The sequence below is a fragment of the Geotrypetes seraphini genome, chromosome 2 (genome assembly GCF_902459505.1).
Source record: "Geotrypetes seraphini chromosome 2, aGeoSer1.1, whole genome shotgun sequence".
NCBI lineage: Eukaryota > Metazoa > Chordata > Amphibia > Gymnophiona > Dermophiidae > Geotrypetes > Geotrypetes seraphini.
The window spans coordinates 440,396,926-440,413,981 of NC_047085.1; the positions used below are offsets into that span (position 1 = coordinate 440,396,926).

General features: G+C 47.2%; 1 protein-coding gene across 4 annotated transcripts in view; it reads right to left on the reverse strand.

The window, feature by feature from the left end:
• ARHGAP21 (Rho GTPase activating protein 21) overlaps positions 1-17,056 on the reverse strand; it is a 341,680-nt gene that overhangs the window by 148,997 nt on the left and 175,627 nt on the right. For all 4 annotated transcript variants that reach the window (XM_033931381.1, XM_033931383.1, XM_033931379.1 and 1 more), the window contains one exon: positions 9,771-9,849. In XM_033931381.1, the coding sequence (XP_033787272.1) occupies positions 9,771-9,849 (79 nt within the window). The remainder of the gene's footprint in view (positions 1-9,770; positions 9,850-17,056) is intronic.

The window sequence follows — 17,056 nt, forward strand, 5'->3', positions numbered from 1 at the left end:
GGGGTCTGGGATGTGTGTGTGTGGGGTGTAAAAAGCACGCTAAAGACCGGGCCACTAGAAAATGACACGGGGACAAATTTTTCCCCATCCCCACGGGAACTCATTTTCCCATCCCATTCCTGCAAGTTCTTTTCCTGCCCCATTCCTGCAAGCACCATCCTCATCTGCACAAGCCTCAAACACTTTAAAATTATAAGTATTTGAGGCTTGTACAGGTAAGGTAGAGTTTACAGGAATGGGGCAGGGATAGGGGCAGCGACAAAATTTGTGGGAACAGGATGGGGGAAATTGATTTACTTTGGGGACGGGGACAAATTTGTCCTCATGTCATTCTCTATTTGGCCCCAATTGTATCCGCTATAATAAAACCCTTAGCGTGCATGCGCACTTCAATCTCCGTGACTCCGTGCCGCGCATGCGCAGTGTCTGCCTCAGCTGATTTCCTGCCCCAATCTCCGATGCTGGCTGACTTTCTGCTTTCTGACCACGCTGCCGGGATGCCTCTTCTTCTCACCCTTGGAACAGCAGCGGCAGCAGCCGCGGTTTCATCAAGCAGCCATGGGAACGGGGACAACAGAAATCCCGTGGGATCCGCGGGTATCCTGCGGGTTCCCCCTTCGGGTCACGGGGATCCCATTGGGATGCCCCCTAGGGTCGCAGGGATCCTGCGGGGTTCGATGCAACTCGAGCCATGAGGCTCATCTTCTTTTTCCTACCTGCCCTGCCGCAGCACGCAGCCGACCGGAAGTCTTCCATGATGTCAGTGCTGACGTTGGAGGGAGGGCTTAAGCAAAGCCCTCCCTCCCTCCGACGTCAGCGCTGACATTGGGTTAGACTTCCGGTTGGCTATCTGTGCTGGGGCAGTGCAAGCAGGAAATAGGAGACGAGCCTCACAGCTCGAGCTCCATTTTGCTGGTAATTTGCCTGCAGATGAGGGCTGGGAGGCGGAACACAAAAGGGGGGAGGGAGTGCGTTTTTGGACACAAGGCATGAACTTGGGAAAGAGGATGGAGGAAGGGAGGGAAAGAGATGCTGAGGTGGGGGAGGGAGTGCGTTTTTGGACACAAGGCATGAACTTGGGAAAGAGATGCTGAGGTGGGGGAGGGAGTGCATTTTTGGACACAAGGCATGAATTTGGGAAAGAGGATGGAGGAAGGGAGGGAAAGAGATGCTGAGGTGGGGAGGGAGTGCGTTTTTGGACACAAGGCATGAACTTGGGAAAGAGGATGGAAGAAGGGAGGGAAAGAGATATTGAGGTGTGGGAGGCAGTGCATTTTTGGACACAGAAGGCATGGACTTGAGAGAGAGGAAGGGAAGGAAAGAGATGGTTGTGTACACGGAAATGGAAGAAAAGAAAATTTTTGGTCACAGGGAGGGAGTGAGGTACAGATGAGAGGGAGAAATATTGTGGTGGAAAGGGAACAGTGGGACATATTGAAATGGATGCAAGAGGGAGGAATGTTGGATATAGTGGTGAAGGGAATGGAAGGAGAGATGTGGCATGGTGCTGGAGAGGGGTGATAGAAAGAGAAATGTTGGGCATGGGACTGGTGGACAGGCACGAAAGATGAGTAAGGGATAAATGCTGGACCAGGGTAGGAGGAACCAATGGACAGCAACAGAAAAATTTGCAGAAGATGGGAAAGTGGAAAAAGAAACTGGGACCAACTTTATGGAAAAATAAGTCTCCAGACAACAAAGGTAAAAAACAGAATTTATTGACTAAAATATGTTAGCTTTGGGAAATGTATATATTACAGATGTCTTTGTATTGTGTTAAAAAGAAAAGGAAATGCATTTCTGGTTTTATTTCTACAGTGTTGAAGTACTTGCTGACCCTTACTGTGACTGGTGGGGATCCCCAAGCACCGCCAGCAGAGGACCTCCTCTAGAGACGGCCAGAACTCCCCTCCACCAAACACAGCAGTCGCTGGCAACATCCATGAGCCACTGAGGTGCCAGCATCTGTGACTCAGGGACGCTACTGCTGCCTGCCAAGCTTGGCAAAAAGGACCCCCGGCCAACTGCAAAGGAAGTCCTCAACTGACAGCTTGGGGGTTCTCATCAGCTGAGTATTTATATTTTATATTTACATTAGAGACTCTGGTAGAAAACCATTTACAAAGTATGTATTCTTCCCAATTAATAAAGTCTCTTTGCTTATTTGTAAATGGGTCTCTACCAGAGTCTTTAATTCAGTAGCATAATTAAATGAAATAACTATTTCTGAAGTTTATAGGGACGGGCGGGGACGGAGAGGATTCCTCACGGGGCGGGTGGGATTTTGGCGGGGGCGGAGGGATTCCTCGCAGGGACGGGTGGGGACTGGTGGGATTCCTCATGGGGACGGGTGGGATTTCTGTCCCCGCGCAACTCTCTACTCTCTGGTTGGTGGCAATCTGAGGCCCTACTTTTACTTTATGGAGAAATTGTTTACTTGATTGAAATGGAATATATGAAAGCTAAAAGAGGCATTCCTAAAAAACGAAGACATCAAGAAACTTGGTCCCCAATATGGGAAGGACTATTACATAGGGCTCATAACCTGATTTTGAACAAGTAATAATGGAGCTTTCTTTGGGAGGGGTTGGAGGGGGGGTCTATGGGATTAATATTGTTTATGTTATAGACCACTGTGAAGAAACAACGTGAAGGTCTTTTCTTCCTTCTCTGAAATCACAGAGGAAGAAACCGCACAACTTCTGTCCTCAGCCAAGCAGGCGTCACTGAAAACTGATCAGGAGTAGTTTATGGCAGGCGCGTATCATGAAGAAGCTGCTGCTGCAGCCTTAAGACCCAAAGCCAAGGCTTCAAATTGCCTTTTTGAGAATCAGATCCAGTCTTCAGTCCTGGGCATTCTTCAGAACCACACTGCCTTCACTGGGAAAAGAATTGCACTTTGAGGCCTGTGCCTCAAAGTTGAATCCAACTTAGGTTGTAAACAGCTGCTGGAAATCAGGAGCCATAGGACAGAGCTTACCGTATTTTCACGCAAATAACGCGCACCCGTATAAAACGCGCACACGGGTATAGCGCGCAGAAATCACGATGATATGTACAAAAACTTTGGTATACCGCGCTCACGGGTATACCGCGCATGCTGCCCGACGCTCCTTTCGCCCGCCCTGACTTTCCGTGCGCTGTCCCGACTCTCCGTTCACCCCCCCTGACTTCCGTGCACTGTCCCCCCTTGAAGGTCTGTCCCCATCCTGAAAGCCTGATGCCCCCCCCGACGTCCGATACATCCCTCCCCCCCGAAGGACCGCCGACTCCCCAACAATATCGGGCCAGGAGGGAGCCCAAATCCTCCTGGCCACGGCGACCCCCTAACCCCACCCCGCACTACATTACGGGCAGGAGGGATCCCAGGCCCTCCTGCCCTCGACGCAAACCCCCCCCCCCCCAACGACCGCCCCCCCCCAAGAACCTCCGACCGCCCCCCAGCCGACCCGCGACCCCCCTGGCGACCCCCACGACCCCCCCACCCCCCTTCCCCGTACCTTTGGTAGTTGGGCCAGAAGGGAGCCCAAACCCTCCTGGCCACGGCGACCCCCTAACCCCACCCCGCACTACATTACGGGCAGGAGGGATCCCAGGCCCTCCTGCCCTCGACGCAAACCCCCCTCCCCCCCAACGACCGCCCCCCCCAAGAACCTCCGACCGCCCCCCCAGCCGACCCGCGACCCCCCTGGCGACCCCCACGACCCCCCCACCCCCCTTCCCCGTACCTTTGGTAGTTGGCCGGACAGACGGGAGCCAAACCCGCCTGTCCGGCAGGCAGCCAACGAAGGAATGAGGCCGGATTGGCCCATCCATCCTAAAGCTCCGCCTACTGGTGGGGCCTAAGGCGCGTGGGCCAATCAGAATAGGCCCTGGAGCCTTAGGTCCCACCTGGGGGCGTGGCCTGAGGCACATGGTCGGGTTGGGCCCATGTGCCTCAGGCCGCGCCCCCAGGTGGGACCTAAGGCTCCAGGGCCTATTCTGATTGGCCCACGCGCCTTAGGCCCCACCAGTAGGCGGAGCTTTAGGATGGATGGGCCAATCCGGCCTCATTCCTTCGTTGGCTGCCTGCCGGACAGGCGGGTTTGGCTCCTGTCTGTCCGGCCAACTACCAAAGGTACGGGGAAGGGGGGTGGGGAGGTCGTGGGGGTCGCCAGGGGGATCGCGGGTCGGCTGGGGGGCGGGCGGAGGGTCTTGGGGGGGGCGGTCGTTGGGGGGGAGGGGGGTTTGCGTCGAGGGCAGGAGGGCCTGGGATCCCTCCTGCCCGTAATGTAGTGCGGGGTGGGGTTAGGGGGTCGCCGTGGCCAGGAGGGTTTGGGCTCCCTTCTGGCCCAACTACCAAAGGTACGGGGAAGGGGGGTGGGGGGGTCGTGGGGGTCGCCAGGGGGATCGCGGGTCGGCTGGGGGGCGGTCGGAGGTTCTTGGGGGGGGCGGTCGTTGGAGGGAGGGGGGTTTGCGTCGAGGGCAGGAGGGCCTGGGATCCCTCCTGCCCGTAATGTAGTGCGGGGTGGGGTTAGGGGGTCGCCGTGGCCAGGAGGGTTTGGGCTCCCTTCTGGCCCGATATTGTCGGGAAGTCGGCGGTCCTTCGGGGTGGGGGTGCGAGTGGTCCTGCCGGGGGGGGGGGGTGTATCGGACGTCGGGGAGTCGGCCGGGCAAGAGGGCTTGGGCTCCCTCTTGCTCCGATCGTGGATGCGGGTGCGGGTGGGAGCGCGTGCGAGCGGTCGTTCGGGGTGGGGGTGCGAGCGGTCTGGCCAGGAGGGTTTGGGCTCCCTTCTGGCCCGATATTGTCGGGAAGTCGGCGGTCCTTCGGGGTGGGGGTGCGAGTGGTCCTGCCGGGGGGGGGATGTATCGGACGTCGGGGAGTCGGCCGGGCAAGAGGGCTTGGGCTCCCTCTTGCTCCGATCGTGGATGCGGGTGCGGGTGGGAGCGCGTGCGAGCGGTCGTTCGGGGTGGGGGTGCGAGCGGTCCTGCTGGGGGGGTGAATCGGGCGTCGGGCGGGGTGGGAACTATGTTTTAAAACTTTTGTATACCGCGCTCACGCATATAACGCGCGAGGGGTATGCGCGGTAGGTAAAAACGCGTATAACGCGCGCGTTATATGCGTGAAAATACGGTAGTCATCACCTTAGCCCCATGCAAGGGCCCCTCTGGCATTTCCCAATGTTCCATTAGAATCAAAGTGATCTCGGTATGTGTCAAGCCAGCTTGTGGAGCCTCTAAATCTAGCTCCCTCAGAGAGACTGCAATGATCAAACTTGTCAGCTGGCTTAGAGAGTCTGCACAATGGGCTAGATCAGTGGTCTACAACTCACAGCCTGGGGGCCACATACGGCCCGCCAAGTACTATTTTGAGGCCCTCTGTATGTTTATCATAATCACAAAAGTAAAATAAAACAGTTTCTTGATATGTCTCTTTAGCTATTAATTACAATATTATTATTAAGGCTTAGCCAAAAGGAAAGATTTATAAACTATAAAGAGTTTTACCTCATGCAAAACTGGGATAGATGCACTAAAGAGGATCGGAAAGACCGTGTGGGTCTCTCCAATCAGATTTTTTTGGCCAATTCAAAAGCGCTATTCATGCACTAAATGATTCATGCAGATGTTTGTTGTAATCCCCAACTCGCCCTCCGACTGAGCACTGTCAGAGTGACTCTCACACATGCGCAAAGCCGGTAAGGAAAGCCCCAACAGCTGAGAGGCAGGGGAAGCACCAAAAGCAGCCTCTTGCCACTCAGCTGTTCAGGGCAGGAAACTTTGTTGCTGTTGTTTTTAATGGGCACAGATGCTGCGTGTGTTACACACGCACAATGTCTCCCTCTTTAAAAAAGCATCCCCTCCCCATGAACCAGCACCGCAAACCGACCCCAACCCTCCCTGCACGCAGCGGTAAAAACGGCAAGAGGAAAGCCCACTCCCTTCCTGCCATGCCAACCCCCCCCCTACGAAAGAAAATTGGCAGGAGGGAAGCCCACTCCCCTCCTGCCAATAGAGCTCTCTCCCCCCGCCAAATCATTCCCTACCCTCCCCCTCCCAGAAAAAAAAGGCAGGAGGGATTCTCACATTTTTTACCAAAAACATTGACTCCACAGTTTTTGGTTTTCATTTTGGATGCTCCTTTGTTGCTATTCTTGACTATATCAACATTATACTTAAAATAAGCCACAATAGTAATCCACAAAAGACCACAGAAAAGCTCATACTATTTTCAATGACACAACAACAATGCCTGAGGAGGAAGTATTTTCAGCACCAAGCTTATACAAAATAATGCAACATGAGTGAACAGAGGATAACATCCATCTGTTGCCAGCTAACCATACCTTTGCATTCCTAGTACTGAGAAAGACAGAACACACAAAAAATTATCATCACTATTCCCCAAATAAGCTCAGTGAAAATGGAGCCATCTGTGGTAGTGTAGTGTTCTTTGATTAGCATATTGTTGATATGGTTAGAAACAAAAAATCCAAAGCAGCTTACAATAATCTAAAATAAGATTTTATATGCACATTGAATGTATCTTATTTAAGAATTCTATATATTTTTGTCATGTATGTCTAAGAAATGTAACACTCAAAATATTCAAACACTCCAGTAAACTTATATTGCTGGGTATAACTGCTTTTACATCTCTATCCTCTTATGCTAGGCCAGTGTTTTTCAACCTTTTTACACCCGTGGACCGGCAGAAATAAAAGAATTATTTTGTGGACCAGCAAACTACTAGGACTAAAATTTTAAAACTCTGTTTCCGCCCCATCTTCGCGAGCTCGGTCACCTCAGTAACTATAGAAAAACAGACAAATATAGTGCAAAATATAGACAGCAGATATAAATTCTCAAAATTGACACGTTTTGATCACTAAATTGAAAATAAAATCATTTTTCCTACCTTTGCTGTCTGGTGATTTCATGAGTCTCTGGTTGCGTTTCCTTCTGTCTGTGTATCCTTTCTTTCATTTCTTTCTTTCTGCACTCAGGTCCAAGAATTGTCCTTTTCTATTCCCTCCCTATGTCCTTAGTGCCCCCAGTGCCTCCTTCCCATGTCCTTAGTGCCCCTTCCTGTCTTTAGTGCCCCCAGTGCCTCCTTCCCATGTCCTTAGTTCCCCTTCCTGTCTTTAGTGCCCCCAGTGCCTCCTTCCCATGTCCTTAGTTCCCCTTCCTGTCTTTAGTGCCCCCAGTGCCTCCTTCCTATGCCCTCTCACTGCCTTCCACACTTTGTCCCACCCCACCCCCGAAGCCAGCCTGCCTGTCTACCTCTCTCCCTCCCTGGCCAAAGCCAGTCTGCTTGCCTGCCTACCTCCTTCCCTCCCTGTCACGCAAAAAAAAAAAAGCCTCCCTCCTTCCTTTCCCCTGCTCTTACCACCCCCTGCTGCTGCTGCTAAAGCCGACAGGAAGTCTTCTTTCCAACGTCAATTCTGACGTTGGAGAGGACGCTCTGGGCCAGCCAGGCAGCAATTGGCTGGCCCAGAACGTCCTCTCCGATGTCAGAATTGATGTCGAAAAGAAGACTTCCTGTCGGCTTTAGCAGCAGCGGCAGGGCAGTAAGAGAAGGGGACCTGGGAAAAGGAAGGAGGGAGGCTTTGTGTGGGGACAACGGGACAAGAGGTCTGAAAATGGACCTATGGTCACCTTAATCTTGCCGGCCCTGCACAAACTGGCAGAAATTTCCTGCGGACTGGCAGTTGAAGAACAGTGTGCTAGGCTATTCCAAAGGGTTGGGGAGGCCTCAGAAGCCACGGGCCGAACATTGCACCGGAGCTATGGGTGGAAGCCAAGGAACCTCAGCAGCCCCCCTCCAAACTTTCTATCCTGTAAGAGGATTAGCATCCAGAACACTTCAGAGCCCTGATGAAATGAGCTTCTCTTGAAATGCTGGTCAACATCGGTAGACCTACATTTGGGAGGATTTCCCGCTGTCTTTTTTAACCTGCACTAAGACGGTGTGAAGGAAGTGGAGAGACCTGAGCAAGCAACACACGATCAAAAGATAAGATAAGCAATTATCAGCTTGCTTTTGTATATTTGTTATAGAATGTGTCAGTGGGTGAAGATTTAAATGAAAAAGATTCAAAAGAAAAAGATATTTAAGAGTATATCCTTAAAGGAAATAAGTAAAAATATAAAGAAAAAAGTATAAGGGAGGGGTATTGTGGCCAATGACAGAAGTTTGGAGGGGGGCTGCTGAGGTTCCTTGGCTCCCACCCATAGCTCTGGTGCAACGTTCGGCCCGTGACTTCTGAGGTCTCCCCAACCCTTTGGAATAGCCTAGCATAAGAGGGTAGAAATATAAATGCAGTTATACCCAGCAATATAAGTTTACTGGAGCACCTCCAATTTGAGGTTTTTTGGTGTCAAAGCAGCTCTTGATTAGTGAAGCCCAACTTTAGTGCAGGAAGAGGCGGTCGGAGCATACTGCTAGTGATTTCCTTCACTCGCCGGCACTCCGGCTGCCCTCTCCTGCCCGGTCAAATGTAACACACACAATGGAGAAATAAACTCACTAATATATAGTGGAAAACTGCAAAACTAGTGCACTACTTAGTCCTGAAATAAGTTGTATAAAATCTGTTTTACTTATTTTCAGATCTTGCCAGTTCTGTTTTTAGATAAGAAATTACAGTGGTCTTTGTTATTGAGTACTTGAGCATTATGGTTTCAAAAAGAATTATTAATCTAGATAGAAACCAGACTGTACTCATTTCTGTTAATGTGATAGATTGTCCCATGACATTTTGTCTAGACCAGGGGTGTCCAACCTCGGCCCTCGCCAGATCAGGTTTTCAGGATTTCCGAAATGAATAGGGATGAGATCTGTCTGCATACAATGGAAGCAGTGCCTGCAAATAGATCTCGTCGGGGAAATCCTGAAAAGCCAACTGGATTGCGGCCCTCGAGGACCAACGTTGAATAGCCCTGGTCTAGAACATTCCTTTACCTTATTTACAGAAAATCTAGAAACATTGCCAATGGCTATCAAGCAGTAATACAGAATTCCCGGCACTAAAAATTCACAAAAAATTACACCTTATGCCAATAATATTGTATTAGTTTTGAACAGGATTTTTCATGTCTTGCTATACAAAAAGTTAGAAGAAAAGTTTGCGTCTCTTTCAGATTACAAGATTAATTTAGAAATATCAGAGCTGTATGTTTTAATAATAGTAACAACCTTGGCTTGCCCCATTGAGACTATCCCATTTTAGAACAAAGCAGGAATTTTGATATCCGAGTACTTTTACTGCAAAAAAAATGTAATTGAATTATGGATCAGATATAGAGTGTGATGATCAAAACAGGTGAATAGCTATGTTAGAGATAGCATATGGAGACTGCCGTACATACGAATATTTCAGATGATGCCTAGCTTTAAGGTGAAATCAGTTCTTACTTATTCCTCAACATACACCTGGAGGCAGAGAGCAATGACAATTTAATAATGTCATCATCTGCACAGAAAGTTGTGCCACGTTTAACAGTATACTACTGACGAAGAAGATCTGCAAGAACTTGCACTGTGGAATTGCTTCACCTAATTGAAGGCTTAACGAGTTAACTTTTTTGACGAAGTAATAAAACAACATAAAGCAAGTGCAAACTTCTGCACCTAAAATCAGCAAATAAATCATAATTTATTTAAATTTGCAGGAAGACGGTGTGTCCACTTCTGCTCACTTATGAATTTACGAAAACTTACACGTTGATCATAGGGCCCACATTTTTGCACGCAACTGGATATACTATTGTCAAAAATATTCTCTTACCTGTTTTGAATTAAAGCGATTACTTGAGAATATGTCTTTCCAATTACACTTTCGCCATTGACTTTTATAATTCGGTCACCTGAAAGGGCAAGTATGAAACAATAACAGTAAGTTTTAGGGAAAAAGGTAATACCTTTCATCCTGTTATATGGCTGGCTATTTACATTCTTCCATAGTAGATCAAAACCAATTAACCCATCCAATCTGCTCATTTTTCCACAGCTAAGTATATATCTCAGTTGTTAGCTGCTATACAAGCTGGAATGCCCACAGGATACTTCCTCATCCATAATTTTCTTTGGTCCTTTATATTACTTAACCCTTTATTTAACATGGTTGCTCAGAAGCAACATGGGAGCTCTGCATCTCCAAATGCCTGTTACTTGGCACTGTTGCTCTCGTTCGACATCAAGTTACGTAAAGCAGCTGTTTCACCATCTGCTAATTAGAGTTAAACACGCACTAATACATACCCCTCATTTTCCAATACTATTTTCACCACCTCTTAAATCTCTGCCTATTGCTTCTTTATTGTAATTTATTAATATTTTCAAAAATGAGCAACACTTCAAAACAAAATACATTACTATAAAAATCATAGAGTAATAGGCCTATCATAAAAACAAATAAACATTTTTTATATCAGTAATAGAAATAAGAATGTCTAACTATAGGGTGAGGTAAAAAAAAGTAATTCGCTAGTTTTTGCTATTTTCTCAGCAACCATTTAGAATGTCATTGAGCAATTTTACGTACACTTAGTCATCATACCTACATATTACTACCGTGTTTCCCCAAAAATAAGCCCTACCCTGAAAATAAGCCCTAGTTAGATCGCCCCTGAAGCCCTTCCGAATGTCCCCGAGTTCCCCCATCCACCTGCGCATCTTTCCATCTCTCCCTCCCATCCGAACCCCGCCAACCTTCCCACCGCGAAACCGACATACCTCCCAAATTAAGCTTTAGTTTAAAATACATCATCCATCCAATGATTTATAATCTGAATAACCTTCAAAATCAGCAGAAGCCGAAGAAAATTTGGAAAAGACAGAAATTACTATAGTTATGTTGTCGGCGAAACTGAAAATTTTTATAGCAAGATTTGATAGTTTTTAACCCAAGGATGCAAGATAAATATTGAAAAAGGCCTGGGGAAGGAGGGGATCCCTGGGGAACTCCACAGGGATTGCTCCAAATATCTGACAAAACCCCATTAAAACTAACTTGATAAATATGTGATTTTAAAATATCCTAAAACCATAATTACACTTTACCAGAGATACCTATAGCATCCAGAAAATTAACATTATAATCAACTAAATCAAAAGAACTACTTAGACTGAATTGCATAATCAATGCTTCTGCTCCCTTACTAAATAAATCATACAGATAGTTCAAAAATGAGGCAATTAATGTCTTTGTACTATGAAGATGGTGAAAGCCTGATTCTGACGTATGTAAAATTGGGAATTGTTCCAAATAATCCAAAAGCTGTAAATAGACAAGTTCTTCCATCAATTTTACAAATAACAGAAAAGATGCAACAGGCATATAATTAGATAATAATGCCAGTACTGGGCAGACTTGCACGGTCTGTGTCTGTATATGGCCGTTTGGTAGAGGATGGGCTGGGGAGGGCTTCAATGGCTGGGAGGGTGTAGATGGGCTGGAGTAAGTCTTAACAGAGATTTTAGCAGTGGAACCCAAGCACAGTACAGGGTAAAGTTTTGGATTCTTGCCCAGAAATAGCTAAGAAGAAAAAATTAAAAAATTTAAATTGAATCAGGTTGGGCAGACTGGATGGACCATTTGGGTCTTTATCTGCCGTCATCTACTATGTTACTATGTAGAGACCTGGGTGATAGATTCTTTAGGGATTTTAATAGGTGTAATTATTATAATGCCCTTTTTCTTTGGGAAACTTGCCTTTTACCAACAAACAAGTTAGCCAATCAAAAGATATTTCTGAAATGTCATCAGAGCAGGGGGACAGGAATCTAGCAAGCAAAAGGAATACAATTTTTACATATAATTTTTTTAATTGATTTCATTCCGGGCTTTAGAGTTCCAGACTAGCATCTATTGTCATTTCCAGTGTTATACTGATTGAATTATAAACATCTTGACATGAAGCTCTCAGCTATCGATGCATGTGATATACGCTTATGACAAATGCTTATGACGTGCACCCATGATGCGCTACAATACGGCAGGCCAATGATTAACGCTCATGCATGCCTGTGACATAGAATTCCTGGTACATGCGCACATTTATGCCTCTTTCCATGAACTATTCTGTGCTTATGTCAGTCACTTTCTCAAATGATTGATCTGATGGAATTTCCGTGGAGCTCTTTTTTTAACGGAAAATTTACCGGCACTAAGACGACTCACAAGATGGTAAGTTTAGAACATCGGGGCCTAAGTTTGCTAAATGTGGTAGGATGTTCAAAAAATTCTTTAAAAGAAACTACTGTGTAGACCTTACCAATCCAGCAGGGGGCAATAAAGGATCAAATAAAACTTCTCTATAAGCTGTTTCACTCACTTCACTATCTTTATTACAGACTCCATGCCAACAGGTAGGAAGCATGACCTAAGAGAGCTCTGTATAACATGGAGGGCCTCCCAAAATCAGGATACATGATGCTACCAAAGCTTACAATTAATACTCCATAAACCAATGTAAATCATATCCATTTAAAACCATGATTTCAAATCACTAGGTGGGAAGATTACTAGAAAATTTCTACTGCATTTTTTATACAACTTTAATACATATTCAGCAGGACTTAATATCTTTCTAGTAGTTAAGCAGGTGTAGACTACATACACATTATAAAGCAGGCTTTGAGAAATTTTATCTAAGAGCCAGCCTATCAAACAGCTGTCAGAATTCCCCCATCCCACAACCATGCCCAGGTATACTGCAGCTGCTTTAGGACTTAGGGCTAGATTCACTAAACCTTCCGATCCTGTACCAACGATCGCAAAACCAGTTTTACTGCTTTTGTGTTCGTTCCCCGACCCCAACCAGATTCACTAAACTGCTGCCTGTTCATTCTCCGCTCCGATCCTCCCATGCAAATTAGTAAAACCTCATGCAAAATAGCCAAGTGACTGATTCACTAACAATTGCTTAGCTATTTTGAATCGGGTTTTACTATCCTAAAATCTGACTGCTGCAGACCTATCGGTAACTGTTACACTAACAGGTCTGCCAGTTTTTTGACAGGCCTACCTGTCTTTTTTATTCATTTTTTTTCCCATGCCACAAATATTTTGCGTGCATTACACACACAAAATATCTGCCCCTTAAAAAAAATAATAATAAAAGACAGGCCTGTCAAAAAACACGCTGCCACCCCCCCCCCCCCGACAAATGCGCCCCACCCGGTGCTTCCCCCCCCAAAAAAAAAAAAATGCAAACCCCCACTCTTATACCTGTAAAGTTGGGAGCAGGAGGGGTGATCAGTCCCTCTTGCTTCGTAGGCCTCCATCCAAAGTCCTCCTGCTCCTTCTCCTCTACCCTGACCGACACGAATGTGGGCCTTAGGCCCCACCCCAGTGCATCATGTGATGCATGGGGAGGGGCTTAAGGCCCTTAATGGGCCCTTGGGAGGAGCCTAAGGCGCCTGAGCCAATCAGGGACTTCCTTAGGGTTGAGCCGAAAGAAGTCCCTAATTGGTCATTAGACCTCCTCCCCATGCATCACATTATGCACCGGGCTGGGGCCTAAGGCCCGCATTCACGTTGGGCAGGGCGGAGGAGAAGAAGCAGGAGGACTTTGTGGTTCCTCCTGCTCCCACCACTGAATGGAGGCCTACGGAGCAGGAGGGACTGAACACCCCTTCTGCTCCCAACTTTACAGGTACCGGAGAGGGGGGTTGGTGTTTTTGGGGGAAGGGGAAAGCGCTGATGTCAAAAGGAAGTCAGGATCCCTCCTGCCATTCTGTTGGCTGCAGTAACGGCAGGCATCGGCGGCGGTAATTTAGCTTCGGGGAGGGAGGGAGCTTTTTTTTCTTTTTTTAATCGAGCAGTTATTTTGGGTGTGTAATACAAGCAAAATATCTGCCCGATTTTAAAAAAAAACCATTAGAAGCCCTGACATCAGTGATGCTTTTCCAGTCACTACTGTCAGGGCTCTGCCCCGACTCAATATCTTTGATTCGGGAGTTTGCATGCAAAAAAAGATAGTGAATTAATCACGATTGACTCTATCTTTAGTGAATATGGGCCTTAATTTACTAAAACTAGGACTCCATTCTGTATTTATGGGGAAAGAAAGCATGATAAATCTAGCCCTTGACATGTCATTTGCGCAGTACCAACAGAAGGCATTGGCACCTCCTTTCCCCCCCACCACCCATAGTGAGCAAGCTATTAACAGCCTTTGTTGCACAAAGTATCACTATGGCTTAGGGATACATGAAGCAATTACCCAGTCTCCCCAACCCCCCTCCTAGGTCAGCCATCCCTTACATTATTCCCACATCCCATCAGTTGGCCAACCATGTCCCAACCCCTCTACTACCTCAAGGCATCCCCTGAGCAAGACAGCCAGATTATTTCATCAACCCTCTTCTTCCTATTGCTGCCCAAAATTGCCAGTTCCCCTGAAGAAAGGTGCACTGATTTAACTGTGTGTGCATGGATCTCATTAGGTTTAAGCATGTGTGGTGCTGGGAAGAACTGCAGCGTGTACAGAGGTAGAATATTCATTTCTTCAAGAGTGGCAGTAGCCAATTCAGGGGCACAAAATCCAAATTCCAAACATAATAGCAAACTGGCACAAGGTATTTGTGGAGACTGGCTATAAAACATGCATTTCTTTTAAACGGCTCATCCTTAGACCCTATGGCGCACCTTAGGTCTCTATCACACAGGGGCCAATGTTTACAATTCTGCACTCACTATACATATGCTACATAAAGACCTCATACTTTTTGTTTTTGAAGCTCTAACAATCACTCAGACTGATGTCCAGGGGCCATGACCTCCTGGTACACCACTGCTGTGCCCTGAATTTATCTTGGTTATATTTATTTTAACTCAATTTTTAACTTCCCATCCAACTGGGCTTAGGGCCATTTCCAAAAACGCAATATTTAATACAACTCCATCATCACAAATACCTATAAAACAAATACTACATAAACATTATGGACAGATGGCTGCTAGATGCCCATGTCATAGCCAATGCCTCTGTAAGAACTGGCTCTGGTACCGAGAATACTGTTAAGAAAATGAGCCAATGGCAGTACTTGTTCCATTCTTTAACTGCCTGTAATCTGCTATAATAAAACCCTAAGCACGCATGCGCACTTCAATAGGCGTGATCCCTGCCTCCATGATTTGTGCCTCTGTGGTGTCGCATGCGCAGTAAGAGCCTGAGGTGGTTTGCGTTTTCCCCAGCAATGTTCCTGCCCCCATCTCCGACGCCGGCTGACATCTGATGGACCAGCAGCGGCAGCAGCTGTGGGGCATTTGCTAGGCCAGCCTACTTCGATATTGCGAGGCGGGCTGGCCTAGCAAAAGCCCCGAGGCTGCCCAGCCTAGTGGATGCTGGACAGGGAGCAAGTAAGGGAGAAGGGGTACTACTGCGACGTTCCTGCCTTAGGACACAAGGAGTCAAAACACAGTTCTAGAGCCCAATACCTCAATAGAAAAAGCTAGATCCAGGTTCAATCTCCAGCCCAAAGCATCACAGTACCCGTGGTCTCCATTTCATTTCAGGAAGGGAAGGGCGGAACAGGAGCTTCACACCTGCAACAGAGGCAAAGGAAGAGGCATTGCAGATGCCGGTCCCCTGCCACCCAGAAACTGACCTATGGCTGACTTGGCCCAATGCCCGTAAGGGCCGCTTCCTCCCCCTTCCGACAGCTCAGACGGCCACAGCCTCCAGCTGTTCTCGGAATCAACCGCGTAGAGGGGGAATAACAGTCGGCAAACTGAGCCGGGAAAGGGCACCACTGCAGCTACCACGCGAGCAGGGAAGGGGTATTGCTGGACAGGGAGGAGATGAAAGGAAAGTAGAAAGGGTGCTGCTGGACATGGTGGGGGGGACAGGGAAGGGGTACTGCTGGACAAGGGGGAGGTAAAAGGAAGGGAGAAGGGCTACTGATGGACAGGGGAGCAGGGAAGGGGTGCTGCTGGACAGGGGGAGGTAAAAGAAAGGGAGAAGGGAAGACAGACAGGGGGAGAGAGACAGAAAGAAAAAAAGACAGACAGACAGACAGAAAGAAATGCCTAAGTCTACACATCTATTCTAGCACCCGTTAATGTAACGGGCTAAAAAACTAGTTTATCTATAATTTCCTAGCTCTTTTTCCAAGGTCTCACTCAACTCCTTCTGAACTTCAACAGCATTGGAAACAAAACAGCTATTTTCTTGAACTTTGCTCAAGGCTACTGACTTAAGCTTTAAGAAAGTTAGCATGACAGTAATTTTCTAAGAGTCATGCACAAGTAAACTTAACTGCCCAGGAATGAACACACATGAACAATGCAGGCAGTAATTTTCGATTCAATTTGGCCTACTGAACTGATTTTTAGATCAGATTCACTTTGCCCACCCAATAGGGTGGTTTTCCCACCCCCCCAAACATCCTGGCGAGTTTATTTTGTAGCCTCTTCATCCGCCCCAGCCCTCTTTGCCCTCTCCAGCTCTATGCCAGTGCTGTAGTGTAAACAAAATAGACTCTTCCTCTCTCTGTTAGGTCCTAGCTCAGGCTCGCTGTCTAACACCAGCTCTGGCAGGATACACATTTCAAATCTGACATATTGCAATCCCAAAATAGAAAATAAAATTATTATTTTTTTCTACCTTTTGTTGTCTTGTCATTTTATTATTCAAATCATGTTGGTCCCAGGCTCTGGTTTCTGTTTGTCTTCTGTTAACTCGCTCGCCAGGGTCTCCTACCCATTTGACATTTTCTTCTTTCTATGTGCTCACCATCCATATTCCATCTCTGTGCTGTCCCTTTCACTGCCATATTCAACATTTCTGTTTCTTTCCCACTGTCTACCATCTCTCTCCCTGCCTTGAGCCCTGGATCAAACCTCTCTATTCCCCTTCATGCAACATCTCTCCCTTCTTCCCCTCCATTATCATGTGCACCATTTCTTTCTCCCTATGAACCATCTCTCCCTGCCCTCTACCCTATATCCAACATTTCTCTCTCTCTCTTCTAAATTCATGTCTCCCTAGCCTCCACCATATGCATGATATCTCTCTCACCCCTTTCTACCTCTGTTGCATCTCTCTCCCTTCCTCTCCTCCATTC